Below are 18,348 nucleotides of genomic sequence, written 5' to 3'. Positions count from 1 at the left end.
TGTGACCTTCTTTGGATTCTACTTTAGTATGTATACCTTCTGTTTATGTGTAACTTACTCACTCTTAATTTTGCTTTTTACCCTTTATAATTTGCAGTTCCACTCACAATATATTATTTAAACTAGTAGACAAATGTGCATTATATTATTGAAAGCCCAACTGCATAACTATAGAAGCATAACATAATCACAGTTTTCATCATCATAAACGAAACTAAACAAACTCAAAATAGATTAGCGGCTCTTCTATAACTATTGCTTCTATGGGAAAACTCTAAATGACAATATTTACATTTTACACACCGTTGTTTGTTCATAAAATGGTCAATTACATATTGCCTCAAAGATGACATGCATTAAAATAGAACTGCATATTTTCATTTGTTTACATATATGTACATGTGCACATTTACAGTGACAATTGGTTGTATTACAGTCCAGTACAGACCTAGAGAGAAGATTCTGACTTGGTGATTTGTATGCTTCAAGAATGAAACTTGAGTGGCAATTTCAAAGCCCTTGATTTGGAAAGTTTTCAAAATAGAGGGCTGTCCTCTGGCTACCCTTCAGTTAAAAGACTCCTGTGTAACATAAACATTTGGACATGTTATTTATTCACCCTAAGGGTGAGCTACAGTTCAAAGAATGTAAGAAGAACAAGGCTAGCTCAGCCCATGTGTCCAGATAGTCCAGCTGTCAAGCGTCAGGGAAATCAGCAGATCCAGACAGTTCAATTGTGTATAAAGATTTATTGCAAGCTTAAGCTCTCTATAAGAATATGAACCACTAGGTTGAAGCAATTTGGCAGTAGATAAGAAATTGATAGTGGACTGGATTTAGATCTCTTGTGGGCATGGAGGGATTCATGACTGATGATGTGTTCGACCCCTCCCTTGGGCCCAGCCTAGCCATCTCCTATACCAGTATTTTGGATGGGACATGGCTATCCAGATGCATTTGGAAAGTTCAGGTGCACATGCAGAAAGAATGAAACCATTTTAAACTGGTATGCTCTAACATTTGGTATTCAAGTCATAGGATATAGCCATCAAGCCTACTAGCTATTGATAGCCCGATCCTATCTAAATTAATGTCCATCATCAAATCACTACTGAGCCTGATTGTATTCTCTGGTAAACTAATGCAGGTTTGATACTTTTCATATATGTGGAAAAACTCCAGAGAAGGGAACCAGAATGAAAAACTCTTAAGATTTTGCTGGAAAAAATTCAATACATAAAAATAGTAATGTTTTTATAGCGTTTTGATATTTTCACACATTTTTTCCTCTGCTTACCACAGCGCAAATATTTTATTAGGGCACAAGCTGAGGTAGAGAACAGAAAGGTTTTATGGTATAACTAGTAAGTCTTCACACACAACTATTTTTGTGCTAAGATTAGTGTCCACTTCTAAGTCTTCCTATTGGAAACAGCAGGAATCAAAGTTCTGAGGTTGAAGTGAGACAGATGTCAGCAAACTTAGAAAGGGAGACAAGAGATACAGAATATTGTCATGGAAGAAGTCAGTCAGTTATTTAGAGTCCCAGGAATGTATTGCATCATTTTAGTCAAAATGTCTTAAAAGGAGCCAAGCTTTCTGCTAATGCAATATGACAGCAGTCCCGTGGTGCTTTATTTCTCCCTTCTGTATATCCTCATTTCTTCTTAGACAAACAATTTTGCAATTTGTGGGTGTGAATTTAGACTAACAACTGAAATGGGAAATAGATTGTTATTTTAATGCTGCAACAACCAAACAGGGAGCTCCCATTCCATTGTATGAGAAAAAAAGTGGATTTCTAGAAAAATACCTGCAATCATGGGAAAATCCTAGCATGGCCATGGTTACTGACCACAAGCAAAGGTATGATCCCAGGATCGATATATTCAGTCTTGTTGATTTCCTTTTTATTTTTTCAAATAACTTTATTAAGATTTTAAACATGAAAGAACTACCGGTAATATTTAAAATAAAGAAAAGAAAGATGTAAAGGAATAAAGGAAAGATAAAGTCATGAAAAAAGAACTTGAAGGCATAGAGCCTGTTATTATTATGTCCATATTGTGCACATCTATATTTAGTTCTTTTAACATTGATTTCTTTGTATTGGTTCTAAGGGCATCTCTGAGGAAGTTGCATTGTTCAAGGCTGGCACACCAATTATGTGATCCCGTTCTAATTTCTCTTTTCAGCAACATAATCAACTTACTTCTGGATTAGCTGAGGTGCCAGAGAAGCTCCTCTAAAGCAGGGGTCCCCAACCTTGGCAACTTTAAGACTTGTGGACTTCAACTCCCAGAGTTCCTCAGCCAGCTTTGCTGTGGACTTCAACTCCCAGAGTTCCTCAGCCAGCTTTGCTGAGGAACTCTGGGAGTTGAAGTCCACAAGTCTTAAAGTTGCCAAGGTTGGGGACCCCTGCTCTAAAGTACATGGGAATAAGTTCTTTCTCCACTGAAGGGATCTCTTGCTTCACCTTTCTTTCCAGTTCCAGGTATTCTTTGTCAGGTCTACTAACGACAGTGTTGGCTTCACACCTCCCCTTTAGTAATTCAGGTAAAGCTGCAGGGATGAAATGGGCAAGACTCCATTGGTCCCTCTCTCCATTGGTCCCTCTCTTCTTTTTTTCAGGAAACTGTAGACAATATAACCGTATTAATAATAGCCTGCAACAGCTCAGAGCAAGACACTCATTTCTTTTCTTTGTTCTCAGCACTGTATTACTGGTAACAATTTAGAAATATGTTCAAGTTATTTTTGAAGGATTTTGAAATATAGTAAATGTTGATGGACTGGAGTTGCTTCAAATATCACATTGTGCCATTTGAGTAATATATATCCAAACCGGGACAAAAGTTCTAAACTTATGTTTCTTTTGCTTGAATGAACTTGTTGTATATGAGCAGTCATGAACAATGTCAAGCTACATTTTATTATTTCAATTACCAATTACAAACTTACATCCTGCCTTTCCAACTTAAATGAAATAGACAGCATAATTAAGCACAATAATAACTAGAAATAACAAAGAAAACATAGGACTTATAAAACTTCTTGGATGAAGCTTCCTCAAGGAAAAAACAGTCCAGTTGCCTTAAAAAAAAACACATTTGAAACAACTACGACCTGGATGACTGAGAATCTCCACAAAAACGCAGGAGATAGTCAGCAACACAATGTGCATAAACACACAATCTAGAAGTCATAAATTTGTTGGAATAAAAATGTGGTGATCTGGCATTTAAACTGCATGAGGGAAAGAGTCAACATGTTGTCTTGGAGCAGGAAATTCCATTGCCTGAATGTCATGGACAGTCGTCTTCTGCCTTTTGGCTAGGTCAAATAGATCCTCTCCAGAAGAGCTAAATTGTAGTCTCCAGAAGGCCAGGATTTTCAAAAGAAGATTGTTTATAAAATCTGGACCTTGTAGAAACTCAGAAGACGTGACTATCATCTGAAAATGATTTTTTTAAAAATATAGTGATAAACTCTTCTTTTAACAGTCCCTGGCTGCTGTTGTTTTCATGTAATATTTACCTTCCAGGTATTAAGATTGCACCTTGAGTTGGGATAAAGTCTAAATCCAGGGTGATTGGGGAAATTCAGGATTTTTAAAATTTGCTTGAGAGAAGCAAACAGCTCTGAATTATTTTGTCCAATTCAAACTGTCCATGAAATTCCAGTCTTGATTCAACTGTCCAGAGTTCAAATGTCTCCAAAGCCACTCTAAAAATAGGAGCAATTAAAAGCATTTAAAAGCAATTAAAAGCTCATTCTAATATAGCAATAGCACTTAGACTTATATACCGCTTCACAGTGCTTTACAGCCCTCTCTAAGCAGTTTACCAAGTCAGTATATTGCCCCCAACAATCTGGGTCCTCATTTTACCCACCTCAGAAAGATGGAAGGCTGAGTCAACCTTGAGCCTGGTGAGATTCAAACTGCCAAATTGCAGGCAGCTGGCAGTCAGCAGAAGTAGCCTGCAGTACTTCATTCTAACCACTGCACCACCGCGACTCTTTGATACCTTGATTGGTAAGGGATGAAGTGGGATTCTAACCCTGTATAACATTTTTTCTTATATTCTGTGATAAAATGTATAATGAACATTGGCAAATTTCACAAGCTAGTTGATGAGGTTGGTTTGGAATAGTATGGAATGATAACTCTTGTATTTATTTATATTTCTTTATAAAATTTATTGGCTGCCTATCTTACATAGGGTAACTCTGGGTGGCTTACAGTCATATAAATACAACTATAGATATACATTAAAACATAAATTAAAACCAAGCATTAAAACCTAAGGACGTGTGGGGAGGATAGGGGCAGAGTGGAGGGAGTGGGATCTGTTGTTATTCAATCAAAAACCTGCACTGTGTTCTTCCCTCGGTATATGATGCAATTGACAGTCAAATGCTGAAGGAAAAAAATCTTAAATACTGACCTTTTCTATAGAAGAAAAGAGTTAATAATAGGCAATTACAGACATATTAACATTGTTATGTAACTGCTAAAAAGAAAAGGTCAAAACAATAAAGTAGAAGTTTTTTTAAAAAAAAATCTGTCCTTGTTTCCCTATATTTTGTAATTAGGGATTTAATTCAGACTTGATCACAATAATAATCCTTATTAGAAAAGATCCTTGCTGACCATGGCATCCAGTTCTTCTCCTCCCCTCCTTCCCACTAGGGTACAAATAATAGAACACAAATTGCAAATCCCAAGAGGATTTCCCCCTTTTTGCTTTAGCTGCCCTACAATGTCACTATTTAGAACATAGCAGAACTCCAAAATGCAAAGCAGATTTGGGGTTTTGCACAATCTTTGGATTTAGGCAGGTTGGTTTGAGCCTTTTTAAAATTACTGACATCTGCCTACAAATTTGTACTCTATCCAAGACAAGTCTATGTTATCTATTATAAATTGTTCTCCATAATAAAGAATCCTGTCTGATGACTTGAACATTTTGTTCAAAAGTTGTCATTTGTTGTTAAATTCCACCTACCTAGGTTTTATAGTAAATGTACCTTGTAATTGCAAATCTATTATCCTTTATATTTAGGAAGCTATAATGAGAAATTGTTGGGTTTCAACAATTGGGCCTTCCATTATCACTGGAGTTATCTGAAAACATATCATGTGTCAGGAATATTTAGGGAAACTCATTTTATCCCGCATATATTTTTAGACTTCAATAAACTCAAAAGGTAATTGAATCCAGATTAAGCTATTTAGCTAAATAAATTATAGTGTTATATGCCATGCCCCCTGCTGTATTCTATTTAGCTTATACTTATCAATATTGGAATACAATCTTCTCTGCATAACAGACACACTAATTTAAAAATCCATTAAAATATCTTTGTTTATAACTTCTTGGCTTCTGCATTTGCTTAATTTCATATAGACAGTTTTCTTTCTTTCAGGTCACATGGTAGGCTATCTTATTTCATTCATCATGTGAACAAAAAATATCAAGTTGAAAAAACATTTTGCTTGATATAAATCTTAAGGAAGCAAGATCATGGTTTTTCAATACTTTTAGTCCTATGTTTATATGCATTGCAGAAGCGATAGATTTTTAAATTTTCGATAAAAGGCTTCATTGTTGGATTTTTCTGACAGTTTCTGCAAGTATTCCAGGGCAAGTAACATTCAGTGATTTTTTTTCCAGATGCCTTCATATTTCTTAGAGAATAACTCTGCTTCTTATCATGCTCCTTTCTGATGTATATCAAAGTGAAAGGTCCAGCTAAATTTATAACAAGAGTCAGACTATACAGATAATGCAAAAATAGAGGTTAAACTAAAGTCATATTCATAATGGCACATAATTGGAAGGCAGGAAAGCAGAACTGAGATAAACTGAAGGTCAGGAATAACTGGGGAAGAACAGTAAATGACAGATTTTCCCCAGTTTACTTTGGAAAAAAATGCTAAGTAGGAATTTAAGTAGGTCAAATAGTAAAGGAGGAAACATTTCCTGTTTTTAACTTTTAAATTGATGAACTTTACATTTAGTTTCCCCAAAACCCTTTCAGCTCAGTTTAAATACATTTCTTGAAATTTTCAATATTTTTGTTCTTAAAATGACTGAAACATTATTTGAAACATTGTGGTATCAGCTCTTCCATGCCTGTATTTTCTGAATAAATTAATTCTAGCAAGATACAATATTGGATGGTGTATTTCAAACCTGCAGATGCTGTGAAAGTGAATTCAATTTCAGCATCAATCTGAATTTTAAAATAGTTGAGTTTCAGACTTTGCCATAGTTCCAAGGCAGCACTGATCACACATCTTGATGAATTTTTTGGTGAAACTGGGATGATGATTTTGCATTCATCCTGGCCCTTCTTTGGTGTCTCAATAACCATCAATCGCATTGATTCTGATTTAGGGAACTAGGAGTGAAGATGTGGTGTTGTTATGGCCATTCGTCCACTGAGTTTGCTTCCACCAAGTAGTAGTTGGCAGGAGAGATCCAGTTCTAACTACCCATTTTGGGAATTTTTTCACTGTCTCCCTACTGCTGTATAATAATTATGATTGGTTACACACTCAGCCATCTGTTTAGATTGGATTTGGCATTTTTATCCACCTATTGAATCCTTCCCAAGGACCTGGGATAGGTAGATATTGTTGTTTAATAATATTAAAGGTTTAATAATATTAAAGGAACAGCAGGATGTAAGCTGTTCCATGTAAAACTGCCTTTTGCAATTACTGGTGGTGATTTTGTCAAAGCTGATGGTGTCTAAGTGGTGTCTAACTTCTTCAGTTCTAAGGTTTCTATTACTTCTACTTGATTCTAGCTTGATTCCAATGCACTATATCCACTCTATATCAGTGGTGGGTTGCCCCCAGTTCGCACCGGTTCTATAGAACCAGTAGTTAAACCAGCGGGAGGCTCCGCCCACTGACCCCAATGTCATCAAAATGCTTCTGCACATGCGCAGAAGAGCGCGCGGCCCCGCTGTGAACCGGTAGTAAAAGTAAGTAGAACCCACCCCTGCTCTACATCTAATGACTGGAATTGCACAAGTGTAAATCCCGTAGATGGTACTCACCATTGTCCAGCAATTGTGTCTTCCATTGTATCATTGCTTCTAATGCTTCTATTTCCCTCTATTTCTAGGTATTTGATTATCCAGGAAGTCAAATGCTTTCTTTTAATCAAAGCAAACTACATTCAAGTTGGTCTTCTCATCTCTGAAATCTGGGCATTTTTCACCATTAATTATGGGTGGGGTAGCATTTTCCAGACATAAAGAGCATGCAATTTAGGGTACTCCTGGACTCTCACAAGGGGAGTGTCAGAGTGCTTGTTCCACTTAGGAAAACTCCATGGTCCAATTTGTGCCATTATTCATAAGGAGTGTTGCTAATATTGTGGAATATAAGATACTATGTTTCTAGTAGTGTGAATGTTGTATAAGGGACCTGTGCAGTTGATAGTTCTTATGGGTCTTGAGTCCACCATATCGGATATAGTTGAAAAAGAAGCTGAGGCACACTTATCTCCAACTATTTTGTCCCATATCACAAGAGTCAACAGGGCAGATACGTTTTGGGGCCCATCTTTAACCAATGTCATATGATTGAATGAAGTCCAAAGTTTCACAAACCATTCAGACAATATTTCCAATTACTTTCTTTTTACACATTTTCACCACAGTTTTTTTTAAAAGCAATCTGGATTTCAGTACAAACACTTGATAACACTGCTATCAAAATATATATTTGTATGAAGAAAAATCCTAACTTCAGAATCATCAGGAATTTTATATACACAGTAGGAGAACTCCAGGAATACAAGAAAGTAACCTTACTGAATTCATTATATCCTAACCAGGCAATACACTTTCCTTTTCTTCACAATGCATGCTATCATTTGCCAAATACACATAGTGTTGGAGTATTTCCAGTGTTAGGACATGAGCATTGTTTTGTCTTGCTAAGACTATAAATTGTTTGTTGTGAAAGCTTTTGGACACAAATAACCCATCTGTTTACTTCACATATCTCTAAATGATAAATACAATGTCTATTAGGAGTTAAATGCTCTGAGCATTGCGGCCTGAGTAATATTCTTTCTTTTCTGTGATCACAAGTGGTGCTATGTTTTTATATGCTTAAACATCTCCTGCTAAATGGATGTTAGACATTGCCAAAAGGCCTGACAGAAGCATAATTGAGTAGCAGCATAGGCCTAGAATATGACTTAAAAGTATATGAAGCAATGATCAGCTGGAGTCATTCCATGAATAAGAGATCTTTAAATCTTACATATGTGTCTTGTGATCTCATAGTGGAAGGAAGAGCGAAATATAAATATATTTACAGAAATAATCCATCAACATTTAATCAGGGTTTTTTTTGCAGCAGGAGTCATCTTCTAGTAGAGAAGAAAAGAAAAACTCAAATGTTTAGCAGAGCAAACTCAAAATTGGGAGATGTCACAAAATTCCATCTTGATGTCATCATATAAAACATGCAGAATGAGATTAGGTCTACCAGATCTGGGCAGCAGAAAGCCAAACACTCAGTAAAGAGATCTGGCACTCTTAACCTGGCATAATCCTTAATTAGAGCCTATGTAACAAGCAGAGAACAAGAGCAAATGATGGAACACAAGACACAAGAAGAATAGACATCACGGTCTTTGTATGGAGTTGTTGTTTTTCCTGCTGCCACACTTGTTTTCTTTGGCTCTAGCTTTCCCATGTGAACCTTTTGTACTGCACATCCTATCACAAAATGAAAACACTAAAAGCATTGGTGCATATATTCAGGTTAGTTTTTAGTTCTTTTTGTTAGCCAAAGCTAACTGCTGCTGCTCTTCTTATAGGTTCTTTTCAACTTTAAAGGACATTTGCTATGCTGATTTTAGTTTGCTTGCATTTTCTTTACGGCTGGGATTATAAATCTCAATTATTTGTTTGAATGGAATTCAATGTTCTTGGTTATCAGAGCCTTTCCTGATCATTTGATGTTTTTGAAAATGCTATGTTAAATGAGATGTTTGCGCTAGTTTGACTTAGGCAGCCACAATATAATGTTTGAGCCTTGGGTGATGGAAAGGACTGGAAGCTTATCACAAGAGTTGTTAGCCGCATTCATCATCTGTATGCTCGAGGTGAAAAGAAAAAAAAATGCATTAATGAAGAAAATGCAATTACATTCATTCAAAGGCTTGGAAGAAATCTCTAGTAAAAGGCAGGTATGTTCCTTTCCCAAGGAGTCAGAAAATTGCAAAACTGGTAACGGATGCTACAAGATTGCAAACAAAGAAATAGCATAGTTGATAAAGTCAATTTGTCTTTTCCATAAAATACAGAAAGGAAGGGCAGATAAAAGACATCTATGGGAACAATGGAACGGAAAGGGGGTAGAGGAGTGGGGAGGTGGGGGAGAATTAATTATTTCTATCCCCTTTTCCATCTAACTGGATCAGTTAGAGACACACTTTCTAAACTTTGACTTTCCAAAGAAAAGATCAGGGATTACAAAAGTCTGAACTCACATGTGCTTTTATGGATTATGAAGTCTGAATGCATTTACATGCTACATTTGATCCCTATATCAGGATTAAGAATAATTTTCAGTAAAAATGACACTACTTGAAATTTCATTTGATGATGAATATTTTGTTTATTACCTTGCTTACTTATAAATGACAGCGGTTGTATTAACATTTTAGAGGTTAATGGTTCTCCAGCAACTGAGATGTAGTCAATATTTAAGAACATCTAATATGATGGTGACATACAACAGCTATCAATATGCAACATAACTTGAAAAGGAAAGGAAAGGAAATTAACATAGTCAGAGTGGTGGGCAATCTTGGATGGATTCAGGTGGCATAGAATTCCATCCTCAGAGACTGATGAGAAGAACTGATGGGCACCATGAGGGATGGCATGTAGAAACTTGACTGGGCAGGGGAGAGGAGGGTATTAAATTTAGGGTAATAAATTGGAGGACAAGAGGAGTATGTTGGATGATGACTGAACAGAGCATGATGGCCTCTGACTGGATAATATTATATGGAAAGTATCTACAAATGTGTATCTGTCTTTTAAATGGAGAATGCGTTCATGGTGGGGAGCCTGAAAGAGAGAAAAACGTGCTTTTGTTTTGGAAAGGGAAAAATTATTTTTGGAGGAATCCTCAAAGAGGTGGAACTGTGGATTAAAAGGAATAATGATGTTAGTTTGGAAATCAGACATCACCTTTCCTTCATTCTTAGAATTTAGGGCAAATTGTTTATCTTTTACCTTGATCAATTTGTTTTTTTTTTTTAATACCTGGGTATTTTTCTGCAGCAGCCATTTTGTGATGGACCAGCTAAACTTGCTAGATGGATTTTCTAGGTCACAAGAAGTGGATATTCTATTTCATTAAAGTACTGTAATAAAAACCATTTTTAACACTTCTCATGTGTTAATTACAATTCAAATTCCAAGTATTTTCTAAGTTTATAAATGTAAAGCAACTGAATATAAAACCTGATATTTTTGTATTAACTAACATTGCTAGTGCTCTAGGAAAAGGCCACCACATCTTAAAATGAATTACTGGAATGAAATAAGCTTTAAGAATGGAAGGATACTGTAAAAGCAAGGACATCATGATAGGGTAGGTTATTCTTTGTAGGCTTCTGGAATGTATAAATAATCATAAAAACTAATGGTTGTACGTCATTCTTCTTAAGATCACATAAACAAATTATTCGATATGACTCTCAACTCTGAAAAAAGAACTAGGGAAAATGCTGTTGTCATAAAAAATAATGCACTTTTCTATCTAAGACTTTGTGGAATTCAGGAAACAAAACTATAGACAAGATTTGTGGTGGTTCTACTATATTGATGGAATTTGACATACATCAGCAAAATTGCTCAGATTTGCTGTCAAAAATGGTTCAGATATGTTGAAATCATGGGAGAAAGGGAGATAACACGTGACTTCATCTTACTCTGCACATTTTAATGGCATAAAAAAAATCAGCTCCAGAAATATATCTCCTGTTGATTTACTTGGAGGAAATACATATTTAAAAGAACAGGAACATTTCTTTGATAGAGGAGAAAGCATCACATATTTCAATTCCCAGTAATGACACTCTAGCAATATAAATAGGCATCTGGCTTTATATTACTCAGACATATAATTCACTAGAATTAATTTTAAAGTAATTAAAATTTGTACCCAAAGGGAACATATAGCAAAACAAACTGTTTCAAGAGGACAACTGGGAACCTAAACAATAGCTAATGGTTCTTTGTTTCAGCATCCTTACAGTCATGTTGCTTTAATTGGTCAAACAACAATATCCCAACTGCAATACTCATGTGGCTCCAGTTCAGGGGTGAAATGCTCCCAGCTCGGACCGGCTCGGGCGATCCAGTAGCGATTGTGGCAGGTGGTTCGGAGAACTGGTAGCGATGGTGGCACGAGGCTCCGCCCACCCACTCAGGTGTTGTTACTTCCTGGTTTTAACCAGGAAGTAATGTGTTTTTTACCCTCTGCGCATGCGCAGAAGGTTTTGCACATGCGCAGAGGATCTGCTTGCGCATGTGACACACGTGCGCACTTCCAAACCAGTAAGGAAGGTAAGTAGATTTCACCCCTGCTCCAGTTGGATATCTGGATGAAGTACTTGACACAGTTAAGCCTGTGAAAGAGATTTGCTGCAATAAATTTGCTGCAACATTTGCTGTGTTAGATTTGCTGCAATAATCCCTCCCCCCAACTTGCTTTAGATTGTGCCTTTCTTACCTGTATAACTTTGTACCCCTCCATCACTGAGTGCTGGGGATAAGGTTACCTTGCAGAGGAGGCAGCCATCCCCACATGTGTCTGCTATGACATCGGCAGGTTGATAAAGCCTGCCTGGAACAGTGATCCCATGGAGGACTAAACAGACTAAGCACCCTGGCAACTGCTGTTCACATTTCAGGATTCTTTCTTCTAAATGCATGGAATATCATGTGCCATGAGTCCTTCACCTTTTGGAAGAAATCTCTGCTGGCACTAGGCCATTTTAGTCACAGCTTTGCTTCTCAGTGACTAAATCAGTGACTAAGCTGAGAATCTCAGTCCACAGATTCTTGTAAGCATGTTGGCCATATCTGGATGTTTAGAGCAGAATGAAATGAAACCACCAACAAGAAATTCCATTACGATATCCATACATATAAATAATCCCCAAGGAATGGGGCTGGATATGCAAAGTATGAGCTATAATCCATCATTCAAGTGGTGCCATTCTGTCTTCAGACTCTCTTTCCTTAGCACGAAAAACTCCCAAACACTGACATTCTCTGGCTATTGGCTATTGCTAATTTTACTTTCTCTCTGTCTTTGTTTCCTGTCCACAGACTTTTTTCCCAAAAGGCAAAGGGCTCGTGGCACATCATCTTCCGGTGGTCGGTGGACCACTGGTGGTCCGCGAGAAAATGTTGGTGCTCCGGAGAAAAATTATTTGCATTTTTTATATTGCAATATAAAAATGCAAATCAGGGGTCCTCAAACTATGGACCCTGGGACAGATACATGCAATGAATGTTTGTGATGCTGCAGAGAGTCTCCCCCTTCGGAGTCTTTTGTGTGAGTCGAAGGGGGGCAGAAATTCTGACTTGGGGTCTGCTTCAGCCTCCTGGTGTGGGCCTTTGGGCAAAGGCTGGAGGGAAGTGCCACTGATGGCAAAGAGCCAGAGAACCTTGTTCCAGTGTGACTGCATCATGGCCTGGAACTGGCTGAGCATCTCAGCCCGCTGAGCCTCCAGGTGCCGGTACCTGGCCTTGCACTCCCACAGGTCTTCCCTCTGCTTGGAAAGCCTATGCTCCTAGTCCTCAGTGAGGTGAGATCCAATCTGAACTGAGCTGTTTTGCCAACTCTTTTTCATGGTGGCTGCTTAGCTCCAACAACTGCTTCCTGTTGGGGCGCTAAGGAGCCCAGGTGGGGAGGCGAGGAGTGGCTGGAAGGGGAGGGACAAATAAAGGCCGATGAGGCACCCCTCAATGTGAGTTGGCCAAACCCACCCAGTCACATGACCACCTAGCCACGCCCACCCAGCCGGTCATTAGGCAGATCATATTAGTGGTCCGCAGGATTTAAAATTATGAATTTACTGGTCCCTGAGGTCTAAAAGGTTGTTGACTCCTGCTCCATGGGATCACTGTTCCAGACAGGCTTCATCATCCTACCGATGTCATAGCAGACAATGATAGGACAGAACTGGAACCCTAAGAGGCCTTGCCCTTACAGCTTTATTGATGGAGCAATTTCCACTACACATGTACTCTTCCAGGGTGCAATTCCAGGGAATTGTTTGGTATTCCCATATAAGTCTTTCTCTTTCAAGATTAACTTTTCTTGACTTGCAATATGCTTTTGCCATGTATGTCATTGTGTTTTTGTTGATAATGGGTGATGGATAGGTTGCTTCTGGAATTTGGTCAGGATGAGGAGAAAGCTTGGTGAACCTAGGAACTTTTTGAGACTGTGCCTCAAAAAGCAAGCAAGCTTTTTGAGGCACTGAAATGAGATAGATATTTCTACCAAGAAACTGAGGCAGGTGGATTAGAATATGTAATGGGAAGAATTAAAATTAGGAAGATAAATAAAGCATAGTGAGTCCTGCCAGGAAATACCTTGCAGAACTTGTCTAACTGTGATAATAGGACCTGGTCCCCTGATTGCCAAAGAACAATGAACCAAAAAGGATGGTTGGTTGGGCCATGCAGAAGTCTACTGTCAATGTAGTATTCTGATAAGTACAAATGTGCCAAGCTATGGATTAATATCCCTGCCCTCCCTTTATCAAATGTCCTCCTTTTAAGCTTGTGCTGGGGCATGTTGGTCTAAGTTCATAAAAAAGCCACGTCAGTATTCTTGAAATATTTTCTATAGAAAACATGAGAATTTTCTCATGTTTTCATGAATTTCCACTCAGTATGGAATTCAGGCAGCTTTTGAATTATTAGCAGGAGTGTTTGAGTTTTGGAATTGGAGGCATAAACTAAAAAGCCATTTCCCTTAACATGGCTTTGTTATTTTGTAAAGTTTACCCTGAGGGCCTCAGAGATGTCTTATATTTCTATATGTATTCTAGACCTGCAAACTACCATCACTACCCCTTCCAACTTCTGTTTCTCATTTCCTGCTTTCCGTTATCACATCTCTTGCTTCTTTCACCCTATTTACACTTCACAGATGATGGAGGAAGCTGAAGTAACTGTCTGTCTCTCTGCTTTGGTCTGTTTTGTCCTCATTAGTGTGGACTTTTCTCTTTGAATAGATCTCTAATCTTTATCCCAGGAGGGCAATGTGTTTCTCTAGGAACAGAAATTTTGGGCTCAGATATGGTCATAGATCAAGGGCTACCTGTATTTGTTCTTGTTCCCAACCATTCGTTTGGAGCATAGGATACAAAAAGGATGAGGTCTGCAAGGAAAACATATTGCCCTCCTGGGAAAAAGATTAGAGATCTATTCAGAGAGAAAAGTCCACACTAATGAGGACAAAACAGACCAAAGCAAAGAGATGGACAGTGACTTCAGTTTCCTTCATCATCTGTGAAGTATGAATAAGGTCAGGGAAGCAAGAGATATGATAATGGAAATCAGGAAATGAGAAACAGAAGTTGTTAAGTGAATTTTTGCCCCATTTTATGACCTTTCTTGGCACAGTTGTTAACTGAATCACTACAGATGTTAATTAAGTAACATGGTTGTTAAGTGAATCTGGCTTCTTCATTGACTTTGCTTGTCATAAGGTCACAAAAATGATCACATGATCCAGGACATTGCAACCATCATAAATATGAGTCAATAGCCAAGAGTCTGAATTTTGATCATCTGACTATGGGGATGCTGCAACACTTGTAAGTGTGAAAAACAATCATAAGTCACTTTTTTCAGTGCTATTGTAACTACAAACAGTCAGTAAACGAACTATTGTAAGTTGAGGACTACCTGCATCCAAAACCTGGCAGAAGGCAATGTGATGTATGATATGAGAATGCTGTTCTATGGTCGTGTTGTATGTTGTATGTGCTGATCCAAGAGGGTTCATTGGTAGTGTATCCCCATCATTGTTAACTCTCTGCAACTATTTGAAGTATGTGACTAGTATTCTCATTGACTCCATTCCTCATGGATTTTTTTTTTCAGCATTGGATTATATATATCAAAATTTCTGTCCCATCCCAGTTGGATCACACTTAAGTTGTAACAGGTGGCTGACTCCTAAGTTCAAACATTCCATCGCAGATTTCTGTCAGCCTGTTGTTACCCAATATTTTGCACTGTTGTTTTTAACAAGATTTGCAAGCTCTCAAAATTCTATTTACAAACATAAACGCAAAGCAAAAGAAGAAGAACAGTCTATGTAGGAAAATATGTACTTAATATTGAATGAACAAATGAATGAAGGAGTATATTTTTTAATGCTTGCTTCTCTTTCTTCTTGTTCTATTTAGACATGAAGAGGATTGCCAGATTGATTTTCCCACTCATTTTTTTGCTGATTTGTGAGGTGAATGGACAGAGGCGCACCAAACCTCCAAAGAAGCGCCCACCTCCTTCACTCCCTGAGCCAGTTGAACCAACTGATTTCCCTCCACCTCTGCCCCCAGGACCACCCTCAGTTTTTCCAGATTGTCCCCGAGAATGCTTCTGCCCCCCAGATTTTCCTTCAGCCATTTATTGTGACAGCCGCAACCTGAGAAAAATCCCACTCATCCCACCCAGGGCCCAATATGTGTATCTACAAAACAATTTCATTGACAAGATCTCTGAAGAATCTTTCAAGAATGCAACAGGGCTGCGGTGGATCAGTTTGGACAACAACCGCATTGATTCAGTGGGATCACAAGTACTAAATAAGTTGGATAACCTTGTCTTTCTGTACATGGAAAAAAATTTCCTTAAGGAAGTGCCCAACAATTTGCCTCCCAATCTTGAGCAACTTAGGCTGAGCAGAAATCGGATCTCCAAAATCCCTGAAAATGTTTTCAGCAAGTTAGATCACCTCCTCCTTTTAGATCTTCATCATAATCAACTGGATAATGGAGACTTCAAAAAGAATACTTTCAAGGGGCTCAAGAACCTCATGCAACTCAACCTGGCTCATAACCGGCTAAGTAAGATGCCTCCTGGGGTTCCCAAAGTCATTCACCAGCTCTTTCTTGATGAGAATCAAATTGATAATATCCCCAACAATTACTTCAAAGATTTCTCCAACTTGGCCTTCATCAGGCTTAACTATAATAAACTGTCTGACAAAGGATTGCCTATCGACACTTTCAACATCACCAATTTGCTGGTTTTGCATTTGGCATACAACAACCTCACCAGCATCCCCTTCATCAGCCCGAAGCTGGAGCACCTCTACTTGAATGACAACTCAATTCAACGTGAGTTGGCACAAGTCTGTAATTGATTAGACCTACAAGAGATCCTGTTTGTGGGGTAGAAGGGGAGTGGGAAGAGGTAGATTATCTCATGACTCAACATTCATTTTAAAAATTCCAAAATGACTTACTTATGTTGATGTTTCCAAGGGAACTTCAGTAAGAAATCTTATTTTCCCTCATTGTTCTTAAGTCATTACTCCATGGGATTCCACGAAATTATAAATTCCATCTTGCCTGAAGCTGTAACTTTATGACTGTTAGGACAGATGATTGAACAGAACAGGGTGGGTGGGTACAGAGGAGTCAGACTGAGAGCAAATTGTTCTTTTCCATGCAAATTGAACTATTTCCATATAAAGAAACATTTAGATCTTTCCATATAACAAAAATGGAAATTATTTTTATGTTTCTTTCATATAGGGAGAGAGAGGAAGGGAGGCAAAAAACTCAGCACCCATCCCAGAAGCCATTTTCTGTGGCTTCTGTCAATCTATAGCTAATAGATTTTGGCTTGTAGGACTGACTAATTTTCCAAAACTTTTCTCTTGGCTGAGAAAGCATTGCAAATCAAAGCAATTTTAATTTTTTTGCATACTATTTTTATATTAATTTAAATTAATGGGTGACTGTGTGAAGGATTATAGAGAGAAAATATCAATGAGTTTTCACATTTTGTGTCTTTAAATATGTTTTTTTTTTAAAAATCAACATATATTTCCCATACTATTGGATAAAGCCTTAATAATTTCATACATTAGTTTGTATCCTTCAGAATACACCAACATTGTTGTAGAAAAATAAAACATTTCTTCTTCCTGTTCCCAGTAGTATGTTCAGCAGGAGTTCCCAACATCTGTTGCCTTAATTGAAAACATCTGCGTTTAAGAAATGCAGAATTCCTTCCAGAAAATCTTAACAAGGAAGTAATAAAGAAAATAATGAGCCGCTGTACTTCAAACCAACCCCAAAAGCTTGGATTTTTCTTTCAAGTTAAACTTTTGGCAACTCTGTAGGCCAATAAAATGTCCTTATAAGATAGGCCTCATATAGAAAGGACCTGAATCCTGCTTCAAACCCAGAATTTCAGTAGACAATCATAACACTCTTTAACATCTTAAATGAAAAGGACTGAAGATTTTTTTTTTTTTTTAAAGCTATGCATATGTTTCTGAGCATTAGTCTGAACAGTAAGGATAAAACATTTTCTAGCAGCAGAGATACTAATTTTTTAATTTTACTTTTCATATTACTGCTTTAATATACAAAAAGCGAGGAAAGATTAGAAAAATACAAAAAATAAATTACAGAAACAAAGGAAAGAAGAAAAAAATATAACAGAATCGGAAAGGACCTTGGAGGTCTTCTAGTCCAGCCCCCTGCTCAAGCCGGAGACCCTATACCCGTGTTGGCGAACCTATGGCATGCGTGCCAGAGGTGGCACACAGAGTTCTCTCTATGGGCATGTGCTCCGGCGCGCACATGCACTCCAACATGCTTCAGTTTCAGCACTCAGTGCTGAAAAGGTTAACCATCAGTGCCCTATACCATTCCAGACAAGTGGCTGTCCAGTCTCTTCTTAAAAGCCTCCAGTGAGGGAGCACCCACAATTTCTGAAAGCAAGCTATACTGTATATATTACATAAAGGAAAGAATACAGCCTAATTTTTAAACACTTCATTAAACCATGACCACATATCAGCTTTTCTATTATATTGAAAATAGCAGCTCATAAACCAAAAGTAACCATGTGTAGTTGATTAAACTTTGTACATCTGGGGTTGCATTGTCTTTCCAACACTGAAAAGTAATTATTTTACTGTCTCCCCATCCCATCCTTCATACACATACTACTTGATAAAGCCAACAATCTTCTAATACAGCATGTCCCAGATTTATAAACACATTCACATTGTACTGT

The 18,348-nt window shown here is 37.7% G+C and overlaps 1 protein-coding gene and 1 long non-coding RNA gene across 4 annotated transcripts in view; one reads left to right on the top strand and one right to left on the bottom strand.

Moving 5' to 3' along the window:
• The window catches only part of PRELP (proline and arginine rich end leucine rich repeat protein), a 32,242-nt gene that overhangs the window by 8,023 nt on the left and 5,871 nt on the right, over window positions 1-18,348 (top strand). For both annotated transcript variants that reach the window (XM_060687299.2, XM_087889517.1), the window contains one exon: window positions 15,495-16,430. In XM_060687299.2, the coding sequence (XP_060543282.1) occupies window positions 15,497-16,430 (934 nt within the window). In that variant the 5' untranslated portion in view covers window positions 15,495-15,496. The remainder of the gene's footprint in view (window positions 1-15,494; window positions 16,431-18,348) is intronic.
• The window catches only part of LOC117663921 (uncharacterized), a 57,922-nt gene continuing 47,930 nt past the window's right edge, over window positions 8,357-18,348 (bottom strand). Inside the window, exons 4-6 of one of the 2 annotated variants that reach the window (XR_004590874.3) lie at window positions 16,559-16,684; window positions 10,315-10,415; window positions 8,357-9,137 (exon numbers count right to left, since the gene is read on the bottom strand). This is a non-coding gene — a long non-coding RNA (uncharacterized LOC117663921). The remainder of the gene's footprint in view (window positions 9,138-10,314; window positions 10,416-16,558; window positions 16,685-18,348) is intronic. The other variant, XR_004590875.3, reaches the window with a different exon arrangement.

The sequence above is a fragment of the Pantherophis guttatus genome, chromosome 3, assembly GCF_059756535.1.
Source record: "Pantherophis guttatus breed Tessera chromosome 3, ASM5975653v1, whole genome shotgun sequence".
NCBI lineage: Eukaryota > Metazoa > Chordata > Lepidosauria > Squamata > Colubridae > Pantherophis > Pantherophis guttatus.
This window is presented reverse-complemented; position numbering and strand designations above follow the sequence as displayed.